Genomic DNA, 17,155 nt, shown 5'->3' on the forward strand with positions numbered 1-17,155 from the left:
TATTTAATCCTTCAAAATTATAAAATCATAAATTAATACAAGATAAAATTAAACTTTAACTTCACAAAAATAAAATTATAATTCAATCCCAACCCTTAAAATTTTTTTGGCTTCCCTAATTAATTCAATCATCGATATACTCTTTCATTCATCTTTCACTATTTGGTGGATTATTATTGTCATATTATTAGGAAGTATCCAATTATTCATTCTTAGTCAAATATTACTAACATAGCAACCATTCGATATCTTGAAATTTTATTTTTCTATAAGACTTTTACAATTCAATATGTGGGTGCATATAATTAAATAAATATAAAATAAAATTACTCTAAAGATTGTTTTCTTCTAAAAAAGTTTCCGAGTCCATCACATTCTTTGCAATTTTATGCCCTTTAATTTGTTAAAGATAAGATAATGGAATGAAAAATCTATACCTTTTCTCAATCCAAAATTTTCCGTATTACTTAATTATAAAACACTTATTTCCTTTTATCCCATCATCATGATTTCGATTATGGGTGGGTTTGGATAGACGATGTGTTTATATGGGGTTAGTATAAAAATAACAGTGACGGTGAGATTAAATACTATAACGACACTGTAGCATGAGACAAAAAAAAAACTAAATGCATAGTACTGCACCCTACCCTCCATCCAAATCATATAATGAATTACTTCTTTATTGTTAATGGCTTCATCATCAAAATTTCTTTAAGTTTTTATAAATTTTTCTTTTAAGATAATAACTACCCGTTAATTTATTTATTTTTTGAAATGGTTGGAGGACATTCATCTTTTAAAGTAACAAAACCATAAATATGTGAAATGCTAAATGCTATCAATTAATAATGGTCAAATGTAATAATTTTTCATTCTTTCTCTTATTTTTGTAGGTGTAGATGTCGAACTATTCCATACTTAGAAGTAGAAGTAGAACTTAAAAAAGACCAGCTTTCAATTAAAACTACAGCATGAACTTGGGATTAAAAAAAGAAGAAGAACAGTAGTAGTAGTAGTATGGAGTCTGGAGTGCCGGTAAGCCCTGTTTTTTGTCTGTCATTTTATTTCTTTATCCACTAACCCAAAATTTGCCTGCTATTTCACAATCCCAATATTCCGCAGGCTGTTCTCTATCTCTGACATCCATAAAATAACACAAAGCTGCCAATCACCTGCTATCAATAACTGCATTCAACTATTCCAGATCCCTCTTCTATCCATGCATTCATCGCTAACACTGCTGTAGGCAGCTTTTGCCTTTTGGAATCAATATACAAAAACACGATCCACACCTCAAAAAAGGGTATTCCTACCGTTTATATGTATGCCCCAGATTGAATCACCATCATTGTTTGGGCCCTCTTAAGATGATGAAAAAGGGAATCTTATCTATAATCCACAGGCGGCAGAGCGTGCTCCAGGCTGATATAACCTTCACCAAGTGAGCATTCTGTTTTTTGATATGAAAGTATCCCTCTTGGCCTGGTTTTATAAAACCTTGCATTGGGATGCTTAAACTATCTCAATATCATATTTCATACCTGAATTTGATTGTTCACTAATATGAGATTTGTAGATTTATAGCATGTATCTTTCCATCTCAAACCTATGTATATATAAAAAAGCAACTGAAGAAAGCACTGGAATGCCCAGAGAGCTTGTTGGCTGAGTACTTCAGTATAAATGGATGATTGTGGTCACTCTTTCCATCGGCAATTTTAGCTTAGTGCGTTTTAAGTGTACCCAAAGAGCCCCCTCTGCCACACTTGCATATGTATCAACACAATATCTTTTTTTTATTCTTAATGTAAAAATAAATTATTGGAAAGTTATCATAATTGGATTATTAATCATCAATTTTTGATTTGATTACTTGAATCGAATCAATTGCCGATCCGACATGTTTACTATTAAGAAAAAGGAAATACATTTAAATAACAAGTAGAAATTTTATTGCAAGCTAATGTTTATGGAAATTAGGTACTTAGAACACAGAGATGTGTTTAAAAATAATATGTAATAAATAATGAAACCAATGAATTGAAACTAATTAATAATAACACATCAAATATGTACAATATTAAAATGAAAAAAAATTAATTGTGAGAAAAACAAAATTTAAACATGTAAATACATTAATTTAATAATACTAAATTCATAATAATTGTTTATCCCGGTGCTGTCATCAACTTTTAGTTGGTGTCAAATTAATTTGTAAAACCAACTCAGTCAATAATATATATATAGTTGATGGAGGTAATAACATGTTCATAATTAAAATAAAATGTATAAAAAATTCAAAACAAAACTTTGGTTGAGTAGTAAATTTAAGGTTTTACTAATGTAATCTGTGCAGATTCAAATCAAGGTAGTCTATATCGTACTCGTGAATGTACTGTTTTTGTCTTAGTACTAGTACATACCAATACCAGCATGTTTCGATGTACCGTTTTGGATTTATCAATGTTTTAAAATATTTCAGAAATATATATTTATAGTCTCAATTTTAGTTTCATGATAAATTATATACGCATTTAATTTTTCATATATACATATTTTGATTTATTAGTTTCTTAATAAATTATTTATTATTTTTACAAAAGTTAAATTATTATATATTATATATTCATGCAAATATATCTCAATTACATCCATATAAATATATTTACATGTAAATATAAAATTTAAAATCATCAAATGGGTTCAATAATTTAATTTAATAGCTTTTAATTTTATATATAATAAAAAATAAAGTTCTTAAGATAAATTTAAAAATTAGTTTAAAATATCAAACATTTGCATCAACCAATACGAGTTGGTACGAACTGGTACAAGTCAATATTGATCGAAATGGGTCAAAATAACAGTATAAATATTTTTTTTTTGGATTTGGGTTAATTTTGGGCCGATTGATTAGTGGGTTTAAGGTTGGCTTTTCTATTCAATTAGTTTTTTTAGAAAGGAGTTTAAGGTCGATATTTTCCACTAAAAACCACAAGAGAAATGGGTCAAGTACTCTAGCCATCTATGCCCGACCAGAACGCACCGTGGTCACTGCCCCAGCCAACAGCTGAGTGCACCCCGCCATCGTTATTAACTTCGGTTTAAATTGAATCCGTGGTTACCAAGTAACGAAAATATGGTAAAGAGGGACAAGTCGGTGACTCCGATCAAAAGGCAGAATCGCAGAAATTGCATTTTTTGTTTTTAAAACTTTCCCTGCATATAAAATAACAGCCCTCACCTTCTGTTTTTGGCATATTATTTTATTTCGCTACCCAAAGCAATCCCACCACCTTCTCTATTAGCAGTGTTAAAGCAATACAAACAGGAACCAAACCGTCATTGTCGTCACCAGCACCAGCAATGGCGGAACCACACTCTCCATGGTGGCACTCTCCCGTACCGTATCTCTTTGGAGGGCTAGCAGCGATTCTCGGTCTCATCGCTTTTGCTCTGTTGATCTTAGGTTGCTCCTACTTCCGACTTTGTGGTCTTTTGGACACCACCACAGGTGAAGGAGCTGATGTTGAAAGTGGCCAAAAAGACGGTGATTCCAGCGAGCAGGTGAAGGTTTATGAGGAGAAGATTTTGGTGATAATGGCCGGTGAGGAGAGACCTACGTTCTTGGCCACCCCTATTTCCATTAAACCTTCCTGTTTTGATGATAAAAATGGTAAGTGTGAGGACAATGAAGGATCTGAGAAAGCTAAAAATGGTGAGAAAGTGAAAGAAGAAGTGGGTAACGAACGCCATTAGAGGCAACAAACCCAATATCAAAATTTTACTGTTCTTTTCTTTGTTTTCTGGGTTTTGCCTTGTTGTTCCTTTTTGGTAATCGGAAATGTAAAATTTTTTTGCTGAGAATGTTCATTAGATATGTGAAAGAGTTTCCGTCACAAATCCCTATTGATTACATTACAATCAAATTCCATATACGAAACAGGTTATAGTTTCTTGTATTGTAAAATTTTCAATCTTGGTGAAAAGATCAACCTTTTGTTTTATGATTTATAAATTCATACTGAAAGTCAAACCACATATTCCTCGAAAGGGTTGAAACTTTAGAATGGAAGCCCACAGTTTTTCTATGTCTCGTGGAGATCAGGGGACATGTGCTCATCTTTAATTGGTATCAAATCTTAAGCAGCTGAGCTGTCTGATTTACGCGGCGACTCGACGCCAGCATTTCTGCATTTGTAACTTTAAATTAAACTTCTAGTCGGTTTCTTTTTGTCTGTTTTAACTTGTGCTTATAAATATTACTTCAATTTTATTTCTTTAGATATTATCAAAAATATACATATTTTTAGGGTAAATTGCACTAGTAGCCACTCAATTATTAGTAAATTTCTTTTTTGTCACTCAACTATGAAAAGTTATAAAATAATCATCCAATTATATAATTTTGTTTTGTTTTTGTCACCACTCGGCTAATGGTGGCGGGTTTTAAAATTGACATAATAGCAACTTTAATTCTCTACGTTTATAAATTATGTCAACTTAATAATGATTTAAAAAAAGTTAACCTTCAACAATTACATATTGTGTAATTTGGTTCTTCTTCTTTTTTTGGTAGTTTTGCTTCTTCTTTTTTGTGGCATTGAGGGTTAATTTAAAGAATGAGAAAAATAATAATTTATTATCTTGAAATTTTGGTGCTTTCAAATTTTTTTGTATATTTTCAATCAAATTTAGCTAACAAATGTATTTTTTTTTTAGCTTTTTAGGTAAAAGGGTCATAAAGAAAAGCAAAATTGCAAAACACACACCAAATTAAGCAATGTGTAATTGTTGAGGGTTAGATTTTTAGATTCAAGACTAAATAAACACAATGTATAAATGTTAAGGGTTAAAGTTGCTATTATGTTAATTATAAAACTTGTCACTGTTAGCAAGTTGGTGATAGAAAATGACAAAATTGAATAGTTAGGTGATCATTTTGTAACTTTTCATACTTGGATGACTAAAAAATAAATTTACTAGTAGTTAAGTGGCTACTAATGTAGTTTACCCTTTTTATTTAAGACAAACTACACTCAATCTGACTAAACTATAAGTAAGTTTATGTTTTGATCACTTAACTTTAAAAAAATTATAAAATAGTCATTGAATTATTCGAAAGTTTTCATTTAAGTCATTGGGTTGTCAAAATCGTTGTTGTATGGCCTAATCCGTTCACACTACTTATACCAATCAAAATCTCTCCTTCCCCTTCTATTCAACAATTTTGTTTTTCTTTCATGAAACTGATTTGAAAGTCACGAATCTATAAATCAAAATCCGAACAACTTTCTTCTTCGATCTCCAACACTAATCGACAGAGCAAATCGGATCGAAGGTATGTTCTTCAACTAGTTTATGGGTACTAATCTACCATACCGATTGTCAAATATCGCTTAGAACTCGCTAATTGAACTTTAAAAAAAAACTTAGCAATCTAGTGGCTTAAGAATAGTTCAGTGACTTAAATAAAAACTTTCAAATAATTTAATAATTATTTTATAGCTTTTTGTAATTATAGGACTAAAAGCTAAACTTATTTAATAATTTAATAACTTTAGGTGTAATTTACCTTTTTTATTTAATACATTGTTTTTACCGTCTCATCTTTCTGATTGCTTCGAATCTTCATGGTCCCATCTTTTAAAACGGTAAATTTTAACTTTTAACTTTTTATAATTTATAAAATTTTAAATTAGTAATATTAAAATTTTATTTTGTTTTTCATAAAATGATAAAATATAATTTAATATGTTAAAATTATAAACATATAAACTATTAAAATAATAAAATTACATTTTACTATAGTAAAATATACAGTTTAATTCTTGCCTCCAACAAAATTTTATGGCTCCGCCACTTGCTAGAAGTGATGAATATAAGATAAATTTTGGCTATTATGAATGAAGAGCTTAATATGAATTAGGGTAAACTACATAAAGTCATATAATTATAAAAAAAAATTTTATTTTAGACACTTAAAATAAAAAGTTTGCAATTTGAGCACCCATGTTAAATAGTTCAATAAGTTTGACCACTCCTGTTAAAATCGCAAAGGGCAAGTAAATGTGGCAGTTGAAAAAATTAATATAATAACAAATTTACCCCTTAACTTTTACATATTATATCAATTTAATCATAGTTTTAAAACGGTAATTCTCAAAATTTATAAATATTCTTGATATTTATTCTAACAAATTTTTTTAAAAAAAATACATAAATATTTTCAAAAAAAATAATAATAAATTTAAATTAATATTAATATTAAATAAAATAAAAACCCTCCCTCCCTCCACCTCGTCCCTCTCCCTCTCTTGGAATTTATTGTGGCTAATTCATGGCCTACCGCCATAATTAACAAACCCGTGTACTATAATTGTCAGTGCAACTTCTGCTAACCCTATTATTTCAGTGCAACTTTGATACCCTCGCTAAGCTTCTTTTATTATGGAAGCTTTGTTTTTTGGGTGTAAAACCCTTTGCTTTTAGAGGGGCTGAGTGGGTCATTGATTGATAAAATTATATTGGCCATACATTTACATTTAGCCCCTTCACTTTTCACTTTCTTCTTTTCTCCCAAGTTAGTATTTGTGGATTTTTTTTTATCTCAAATTGATATCGAATTTTCATTCTAGTTTTGATTCTTTATTGTAACGGAGTTAAATTTGGAACACGTAACTCTTTGAAAGGAAGTCACGTGACAATAATATAATGTCTGAAAAAATTTAAAATATTTTTAAAAATTCGAAACAAATTCAAAATGTATAAAACTAAAATATAAAAACAATCTAAATCCAAATAAGTCATGTTCATTATGTGCATATGTATCATCATTCAATCTAAAATTGAAGTATGCCATCATTAGGATATCATCGTTACCATGTATCGTAATCTAATTTTAATGCCGTTACAAGAAAAGTACCAAAACTCTTGATGAATTGAAAATTCGAGTACTAACTTGAGGAAAAAAAATCATAAGTATCAATTTTGAGAGAAAGTCATAAGTTCATGGGCTCAGTGCATATTTAAGTCATTATATTATAAGCATGAGCATGTATGAGTGTTTGGGATGATTATAGAAAAGAATTTATATTATAAAAATAATTTATTTTTATTTAATGAAGTTATAAAAAACTTATATTATTTAAATCCTAAAAAATGTAACTGTGTAATTACAAATTATATTACCAAAATGACATAAAAATTACAATGTAATTATACTTTGTCAACTACACACATCTAGAGAATTATAATTCTTTGTAATTACAAAAGAATGTAATTATCATCCTAGTAATTACACTTTCATCCAATTACTCTTTTGTCCAAACAAATCCTCAACACAAATATTGTGTTGGACTCGAATATCCAATGAATAAGGTTATTTAAACTGGACTTCTATTTTGAATTTAATGTTGGGAATTAGGATTTATTTTGTTTTAGATATTTATTTAATAATGAATTTTAAAATCTTAAAATATTTTTAAATTTAGTAAATCTATTTTTGAATCTTAATTAATTTATCTGACAAAATCAAACAATAAAACATATATACAAATAAAATAAATAAATATGAAAAAGCTTACATATATAAATTGTTCCAAATAGGCATTTCTACCATGTTAAGAAAAAAGTAGTCTATAAGGTAATCTAATCAGCATTCGCCTGTCCAAGATCCAAATCGCATGTAATTAAGGACAGTAAGGTGAGATATTATCTTTCTTTCCTCCTATTTTAGGATGATTATGAATGTTGCTAACTATTACAAAGCTGGACACCATATCAAATAAAAAAAAAAAGCTGACTGATTATTGCCTATAAAAAGCTTCAAGTTTTGAAGCAGAAACAGCCATGCAAGAATTAGCTACTTACCATTTGACAACCATGAAGAACTCATATCTCCTTCTCCTACTCGTATCTTTCCTCGTTTTGTCTCCTGGTATTATTATCACTTCCCCTTTCATTTCATCGATCCTTTGTAGTATAGTATTTTAACTTACATTTTTGGTTTTCTTTTTTTTTTTTTTTGTAGGGCTGGGAATTAAAACAGGTGAGTTAGCTGAAGCTGCATGCATGATGTCTCCGATTCATCTTCCTAATTGCTCGCATGAAGCATGCGTTCAAAGCTGCGTTGAAAAGTATGGTGAAAGCATCAATGGTGGTTGCATCGATAACCAGACTTGTTGTTGCAGGTTTTGACTGATGTTCATCATGAAACCAATATAAGGAAATGGTTGAAATAATTTTATTAATAAATGAAAAGTTTTGAATGGGAAATATGAAGAATTTATGTTTTTAAAAATTTATTATTATTCTTTGTGCATTTACTTTTGTTTTTAAGAATTTCCTCCTTCTATTTTATAAATTTCAAAATTTAAATCTAAGTTGTTAACGCTGTTAAAATTCTTATATTAAATATATCGATATAATATTTTTAAAATAAAATATACTTATTTAATAGCTTCAGAACAACAAAATGATATTATAATAAACTTAAATTTAACATAAAAATTGCTATGATATTAACCACTGAATTTATACTTTTAAATAATTAAAAAGAGTTAAATTCTTTAAAATAAATATAAGAAACCAAATTCTAAAAAAAAATACAACTTAGTCTTCCATCATTATTTTCATTATAAATAAAAATAAAAAATTCCTATAAAAGGACAAATCTAAGGGGTTGGTAGAGCCCGAATATGAAATTTTTTATTTTTAAATTTATAAAAATAAAATTATACTTTAACCCTAATAATAATTTTGATTCAATCTTTTAAAAATTATATTTTTACTATTATAAAAATATGATTTAATTTTTACCCAAAAACAAATTCCTTGCTTCGCCAATAGACACATCCATGGCAGGCGGTCTGCCCTACCAAATATGGGAAGGTTTGGGTAAAAATATAGGCCTGAAATATGGGCTTGGGCAAAATTTTAGGCCCGTTTAAAAAATGGTCCGGGCCTCGGGCAAGATTTTTTTGGCCCGGGCCCGGCCTGGCCCGGCCCGAAAAATATTAAATATATATTTTTATTTTTAAAATATAATAGTTTTTTATTTTAAGTTTATTTACTTTCATTTCCTTGACTAGTGTTACAAAATAATAATAATAAAACATCAAGTTTGTTTTACTAATCAAATGTTAGATTTTGTTACAACAATTAATACAATTAATAATTTGATAAATTTACTAATCAAATGTTAGATTTTATTACAACAATTAATACAATTAATAATTTGATAAATTTACTAATCAAATATTAGATTTTATTACAACAATTAATACAATTAACAATTAATAATTTGATAATTTTACTAACAATTAATTTTAATAACAATTAGTTTTAATTTTATTAAAAAAATAAATTTAATTTTAATTATAATTAAAAACGGGCCGGGCCGGGCCGGGCTCGGGTCCCATATTTTTTCTTCGGGCCGAGCCTGGACAAAATCTCAGACCCATATTTCGGGCCGGGCCGAGCCTAGTAAACAGGCTGAATTTTTTTGTGGGCCCGGCCCGGCCCATGGAAAGGTCTATTCGCCAATCTCCCAGCTATATCATTATTTTCATGCACTCCCCCATTATTATCATCACGAAAACCTACCTCCTTTTGAAATTGACTATTCTCTCCTTCCATTTTCAACTAAGCCTCTTCCACGTGTTTCCCTTCTATTGGCCTATCCCCCACTAAATTTGTTGTCATCGGCAAGTTCTTTATTTTTCTTCAACACAAAATTGAATTTCAACATTCACAATAAATCATTCTTTCATTAACAATTTTTAAATTAAAGTTTTTGAAAATTAATTAAAATTTATAACATTTAAATACTTATATTTTATTTTTACAGATTATTAATCTATTATTCATTCACAATATTATATATATTTTTATCTTTCATATTTGTTTTCACGATTCTTTAATATTTTCTTTAAATTTCGAACATGCTTTCTTTCTTTGTTGGTGTTTTACTACTATACTCGATCGTTATATTATATTATACTAGATATTAAGCTCTCAATTAAATTGGTATAATAAGTCATTCGAGGTTCAATGACTAAAATATCATTATTTTATAAAATAAATATATTATTTTAAGAATATTTTTTATCTTTCTATATTTTTATATAAAAATAAAAATACGTGCATGATAAAATATTCTATTAAAATTTATTTTAATAGAATTTGAACTTATTTTACTATTTTAATCAAAACATCATTTACTTTTATAAATATATTTGTTATATAATTTTGTTTTAATTTATATCGTAATCTAATATTAATAGGGAGGAGAAAAGAAATAGGTAATTTTCTTGAATTTTTTTAATTTGAAAACGATAAGAGAAAAACATGTTTATATAATCATATACGTTTTATTTTGAGATTTTGAATTTTCTTATTGTTTGAAAAAGTTGGTTTTTATGTGCGTAAAATTATAAATTTAAAATATAGACTTGTTTAAAAATAATATATAATAAATAATGAAACATATTGTTTGAAATTAATTAATGATAATAATATGTGAAATATGTACTATATTAAAATAAAATTAGATTAAATTATGAGTAAAACGACGTTAAACACATAAATACGTATATTAGATAAAAATATTAAATAAACTATAATTATTTATCATAATTTTGTCGCCAATTGTGAACTAGTATCGAGTTGACTTGTGACACCAACTCAATTAACAATATTATTAATATATATAATTGACGAAGATAATAAATTATACACATTAAAATAAAATGTATAAAATATATCAAAATGAAACTTTAATTGAGTGATAAATTTAAGGGTTTATTAATTCAATTAGTGCGAGTTCAGATTTTAGTATGTGCATATTTTTAAAGACACGTGACATTCTTTTAAAATATGCTTGTGGAATTAAAGAAAGTAGCTATACATTTTAATATTTTACTACATACCTATACGACACTTGTCAACCTTGACCTTATTGACAATGTTCGAAAACTCAACTCGCAATGTATTAAATATATTTTTTATAGATATATTATTAATGTATAAATTTATATTTTATCAACCAACTTAGCACATATTTGATAAAAGAAATCTATTTATTTGCATTTATTTTTAAAGATTTTTTTTATGTACAAGCACATCTTCAAACATATTTAAGGAACCAACAGTAGAAAGAAAGAGAAGAAGGAAAGATAGAAATCCTTCTGACGAGCCTGAGTTGAAGTTGAAGAAATGGCGTCCAAGTTGTGTGACTCCTGCAAATTAGCCACCTCCGACCTCTTTTGCTGCCCTCACTCAGCGTTCCTTTGCTGTAACTGTGATTCCACTACCCACGCCGCCAATCACCTCGCATCGCCTCACCCTCGTGTTTGCCTCTGTCAAGTCTGCGAGCAAGCGCCGGCTCACGTCACCTGCAAGGGCGACGCCGCTTCTCTCTGCGTCGCCTGCGACCAACACATCCACTCAGCAAACCCCCTCGCCCGCCAGCATGTGCGCCTTCCTATTATCCCCTTCTATGACTCCGACAATTCAGTCCCTGCAGTCAAGTCCAACTGTGCCGTCAACAACTTCCTAGACGAGCCGTACTTCTCGGCCGTCGATGGAGACACTTACGTCAACCAGGAGGAAACGGAGGAGGCTTTTTGGCTGCTTCCTAATACTAACCATAAGGCTGTGGAGAGTCCTGACGTGTACACGGGGCAGTTTTTATTCTCGGAGATTGACCTCTATTTGGATCTGGATTACGTGCCTTTGAATCTAAAAATCGGAACCCCGGAGCAGACCTGCTCTGGAACTGACGCAATGGTCCCTACCCAAAGCAAAAGCGTCGAAGATCCACCGGTTAACCATCGATGCGTCAACTCGGACTTCACCCGATCCAAACCCTTCACTAATTATGGCTACAACCCTCACTCTCATAGCCTCAGTGTAAGCAAAGCATGCAACTTTGTAAAAAAATTACTATTACAATTATTATGGTCATGAAATAAAAGTTTGAAAAATTGGATTTGATATGCAGGCATCATCATCATTGGAGGTTGGAGTGGTCCCAGATGGAAGTGCGATGATGAGGGAGATATCAAAGCAGCAAGGGAGAAGGACGGAGTCAATGCATGAACTTGCATCAGCTGAAAGAGAAGCGAGAGTTCTCAGGTACAAAGAGAAGAGAAAAAAGAGAAAATTTGAGAAGACAATCCGTTACGCCTCTAGAAAATCTTACGCTGAAATGCGGCCTAGGATTAAAGGTAGGTTCGCCAAGCGCACTGACTTTGAACCCGATCGCACTAACATTTATGGATTCGGAGTGGTTCCCTCGTTTTAATTACATTAACCTCTCCACTCCGTTCTTTTAAATGCTTTGCAAACTTTCCCTCTTTCTATGTTCTATTACGAGGGTTCTTTGGGGGCAGGACTTGGAGCTGCTTCATAAAAATAAAAAAGAAATGTGGCTGTATATAAGAAGGTGATGATGAGTGGTGTAAATTGTATCCCCGACCAACGATGGAGTTTTTATGGTTTTGAACATGATTATATCTGTTATTTTTCATAAAATGTTTAGAATTACTCATAATCTTTGTTAAAATCATAAACAGGAAGATAGTATACTTCAACTCATTCGAATCCATATACTACTATATTGACAATAATGCCTCTACCAATCGAGTTAGGACTCAATCAACAAATTTCCATATTGAATTATATAGTTTTTAGGTATAAAAAAATAGTGTTACATAATCAACTTTTAAAGATATATAAATATTATTACACATTTATTCATATATGATATCTTTTTCTAATTTATTATTAAGTTTCTTAAAATTAATTGTTATTTTTATAAAATATAGGCAAACAATTGAAATATGAAAATATTGAAATCAATAATTAAAAATAAAATTGGATAAAAATAGAAAATAGAAAATGAAAAAATAGGAATCAATAACTAAAAATTAAAAAAAAACTAAAATATGCCTTTAGCAAAAATTGAAAATTATCACCATCAGGAATGGTGTTGTAAAACTTTGGTAGTTGATTAAAATTGAAAACAATAGATCGTGGATATTTTAATTGAGATGGTTCGTAATAGAAGACATGGTGTGTGCATTTTGAATAACCCCAGTAGAAGGCTTAGTTTAATATGTTATTTGCATCACAAAAAAGAAAATTAAAAGAAAAAGTTGAAATAGAAAATTAAAATGAAAAAAGAAAAATTGGCTGCCTATCAATTAAAAGAATTTATAAAGTTGATAGCATGAGAATAAAACATGATAAAATTAAAAAAATCTAAAATGAACAATACATTATAAAACAAGAAAACAAATTTGTTTATTTTATAAAATTTTTAATTCTTAAATTTTTTTAATTAAAACTATTAAATTAAGTTAAAAAATGTAATATTTATATGATTCTATTTTATTAATACCTAAAATTTATATAATTTAAAATAATTTTAATATAAATTATTCCCTATTTTACTGCTACACCTAACATGATTAAACCCCGGCTTGAATATGGTCAACAATTTAAGAAGTTTGAAGCATTTCATTACGCAACTTGTAAGTTGTGGTCCCGGTTTTGACATTGAGTTCTGTTTAGGCAGTGGTCAATACTCGCATCCGCATGCCAATGTCTCTTAACTTATTCATGTCTTTCGGTGTGTCATATCGTGGATACCCAGTCCCGTTATGATATGTACGTACGTCATGCGTCACCCATTACGAGCTGGGCTGAGCCCTCTGCCACCTGGAAACAAAATCTTCTCTTAGGAATATCCACAATCACCTTCTGGCCCATTTTTAGATTGAGCAAACCCAATTTGCTTCTTCTTTTTCAGAACAATCACCGACGTTTGGTCGCCGTATATATTTTCAGAGTTAACTGCAAACATGCTCAAACTTTTCAACACCACCCTCCCAATAGTAAACCATAACTGTCTTAACTTATTGGGTTTTTCTCAGGGATAAAGTACAGTTCATTGAAGAATTAGATCATATACTTATCTATTTATTAAATTATGAAGTGTAGTTTGAAGGTTGTTCACCGCATTTCTTAATCATGAAGATAAGAGTTTGATTCTCGTCCATGAAAATGGAGCACGTTTCATGGTTAGTCGTTTACCTTTTTTAATGCACCCATGGTGAGGGAATGAGTCACTACTACTGGCAGTTGATACCCTGATTTCAACAAAAAGAAGTAGTTCTTATGGAGTAAATTTTTAATAATTTGTGATAAATTTAATTGTCAACATTTATATTATTTTATTAATTTGATCATTATTCTATTTTTTTATCTAAATGTGTTAAATAATCTTAAAAAAAAGAGTGAAATCGCTTTTCTTTTTTTTTTTTACAAAAATAAATTAGGCCATGCCTACAAAATAGCAAACATAATTCCTTCTACTATCATCCATTATTGTTTGGTAGATATCCCCCCAACAGACCTCTCACGAAATGAGGTGGGTCATTAAAAATAACCAAATAATCTAATTTGTCCCCATCCACCTTAGCTAATTGATCAACAACTTTATTACCATCCCTCTAAATGTGTTGAAACTTAATTTGCTAATCCTTGAAGCACCAGTCACGTATCAATCTAATTTCATCAATATTACTTACTGTTGCAACTTGTTATACTATTTCGCAAAACATCAATTAATAATCACTTTCCAATTCTACTTGTCTAAATCCTAAGTCTCAAGCTAGTTTCCGATTTTCTAGGACAACTTGAGCTTTGACATTAAAGATATCAAATATACCTGTTGTCATTCTGAAGCCCACCAGCCAACCACCACTTGGTCCTCTCATCACCCCATCTATTGCCGCCTTTGATTTGCTTCTTGACACTGAACCATCCGTGTTTGCCTAAACCCATTCAGAAGCTGGTAATTACCAAGTTTTTTTTTTTTTGTCATAGACTTGCTCACCCACTGTTCAATTGCTCCTTTTATTTTCAATGATTTTGTCCAAGCCGTGGTCGAGATGATGAGCTCACAACTATTCTTACTATATTTATTGAAGATAAAGTCGTTCTTTCTTTTTCAAATGAATCAAATAAAGATAAAATTATTTTTCTTTAATAAAAATGTCGACTAAAACATTAATTTCTTTTAACATGGCACAATTTAACAAAAAAATCAAATATATAAAAAAATCATAAAAATAAAAGAAAATTGAAGTACACAATAAATTAGTATACAAATCTTCATATTTAAAAAAATTTAACTTTTTAGCTAGTCTCAACTTTTTTTTTTCAACAACCAAATTTAATTAAGAAAAAAATTAACATCAAATTGATCATAAATTAAAGGATTATTATATTATGAGGTGGTGCAAACTATATTAGCCAAGCTGTTAAAAGGAGCATATTTATTGATCAGTTTTGCATATGATTTTCCTTCGTGAACCCACAAATAAAAAAGCCATTTTCTTCAAAAAGATGGCATAATGGTGGCGACAGATAAATGCCAGTTATATTCGTTACCTTGGGTTACAACTTCCGATTCCCATGATTCCTTTCTCTTTAATTTTCTTGGGTCGGCTCTGCTCTGCTCTGGCATCGCACCATCATTGATGTCTTTTGTAATGTCGCTCTCTTATTATTTATTTATCATTTCATCTTCATTCTTAGTGAAATAATAGAAAAAATAAATATTCATAGAAAATCAGATCCAATCAAAACCAATTTTATAAAATCCTCCACTAATAAAGTGGCTTCGCTATTCTAACTCTACAAGGTGCAGCAACCCCACCAACCTTCTGTTTTTGTTTTTAGAAGGGCGGCAAATATCATGCGTGCAACTAACCAAAAACACCGACCCTCCGCCGCCGATTCCGCCACCAAATACTCCATATCTGCTTCAACGGAAACTTCTACGCCAATCCCCGATTGGATTGCTGAGTCAATCAACGGTGGGTCGTTGCGAAACGTCGATGTTGATAATGGAATCAACGGTTGGGCATCACCCCCCGGGGATCTATTCTCTCTCCGATCCGTTAACTACCTGACTAAAAAACAAAAATCCTCCGCTGGCGACTACCTTCTCTCTCCCGTCGGTATGGACTGGCTCAAGTCCACTTCCAAGCTCGACAACGTACTAGCTCGCTCCGATAACCGTGTTTATCAGGCGTTAAAGAAAGCTAAATCCCAAGGCAAATCAACGAAAAGCTTCATTGTCGCCGTTAATCTCCAGATCCCTGGTAAAGATCATTACAGCGCTGTTTTCTATTTTGCTACTGAGGATCCCATCTCTCCCGGTTCGTTACTTTACCAGTTCATCAATGGCGACGATGCCTTCAGGAACCAACGGTTCAAGATCGTCAACCGGATCGTCAAAGGACCTTGGATCGTCAAAAAAGCGGTGGGCAACTACGCGGCGTGCTTGTTAGGTAAAGCTTTGACGTGTAATTACCATAGAGGTGCGAGTTACCTGGAAATCGACGTGGATATTGCGAGCTCGACGATTGCTAACGCGATTTTGCACCTCGCGTTGGGGTACGCGACGAGCGTAACAATCGATATGGGATTTTTGGTAGAAGCGCAGACCGAGGATGAGTTGCCGGAAAAGTTGATCGGGGCGGTTAGGGTTTGTCAGATAGAAATTTCATCAGCGACTGTTGTTGACGCACTTACGCCACCGATTCCAACAGCGGTGGCGCGAGGAATGGGGTGTTCAAAAGTTAATCACCATAAATTGAGTGATGATGATGATGATGATGCTGATGATAAATGATTTGAGTTTGACTATGGTTAATCTTAGAACTTGATTTTTTTTCCCTCCATTTACATTTAATCTGCTTTTTTTTTTTCATCATGTGAACCTGGAGCCGTTTTTCAAGAGCCTTAATGGGTGTATATAGTAAAAAAAGGATAATATCAAAAAATTTCGCCGATTTGCATTTCATCTGTTATTATTGCTTTATATGTTTAGATTATATATTTCGACAGTAGAGGAAGGGGATGAAGATGATGGGTGGATGGCGAAGGTTGCGATGGCGGTGGCGGTGGCAGGTCGGATGACAGGATGGGAACTTAAGGAATGGGTCCCTTCTTTTTTGCCACAGTCGGTTACGTTTTAGAATTTTGGTGGTAAACATTTGCCATTGAAGCTGGATTAGACTAGGACGGCAAAAGAGGCGGCGGTTCTCACCGCCAACTTGAACAACAATAATGT

The 17,155-nt window shown here is 31.0% G+C and overlaps 3 protein-coding genes across 3 annotated transcripts; all 3 read left to right on the forward strand.

The window, feature by feature from the left end:
* The first annotated feature begins 3,030 nt into the window (after window positions 1–3,030).
* On the forward strand, window positions 3,031–4,021 carry LOC105776476 (protein GLUTAMINE DUMPER 3). The gene is made up of 2 exons (XM_052633977.1): window positions 3,031–3,105; window positions 3,241–4,021. Exons 1-2 carry the CDS (start codon window positions 3,031–3,033, stop codon window positions 3,760–3,762), a joined length of 597 nt encoding a protein of 198 aa, XP_052489937.1. The 3' UTR covers window positions 3,763–4,021.
* A 7,199-nt stretch (window positions 4,022–11,220) lies between these two features.
* On the forward strand, window positions 11,221–12,513 carry LOC105776321 (zinc finger protein CONSTANS-LIKE 4). Its single transcript, XM_012598943.2, has 2 exons — window positions 11,221–11,916; window positions 12,008–12,513. Exons 1-2 carry the CDS (start codon window positions 11,221–11,223, stop codon window positions 12,308–12,310), a joined length of 999 nt encoding a protein of 332 aa, XP_012454397.1. The 3' UTR covers window positions 12,311–12,513.
* Window positions 12,514–15,406: 2,893 nt separating this feature from the next.
* LOC105776397 (protein ENHANCED DISEASE RESISTANCE 2-like) lies at window positions 15,407–16,885 on the forward strand. The gene has a single exon (XM_012599062.2). It carries the CDS (start codon window positions 15,773–15,775, stop codon window positions 16,712–16,714), a length of 942 nt encoding a protein of 313 aa, XP_012454516.1. The 5' UTR covers window positions 15,407–15,772; the 3' UTR covers window positions 16,715–16,885.
* The last annotated feature ends 270 nt before the right edge of the window (window positions 16,886–17,155 follow it).

This window comes from Gossypium raimondii, chromosome 7 (genome assembly GCF_025698545.1).
Source record: "Gossypium raimondii isolate GPD5lz chromosome 7, ASM2569854v1, whole genome shotgun sequence".
NCBI lineage: Eukaryota > Viridiplantae > Streptophyta > Magnoliopsida > Malvales > Malvaceae > Gossypium > Gossypium raimondii.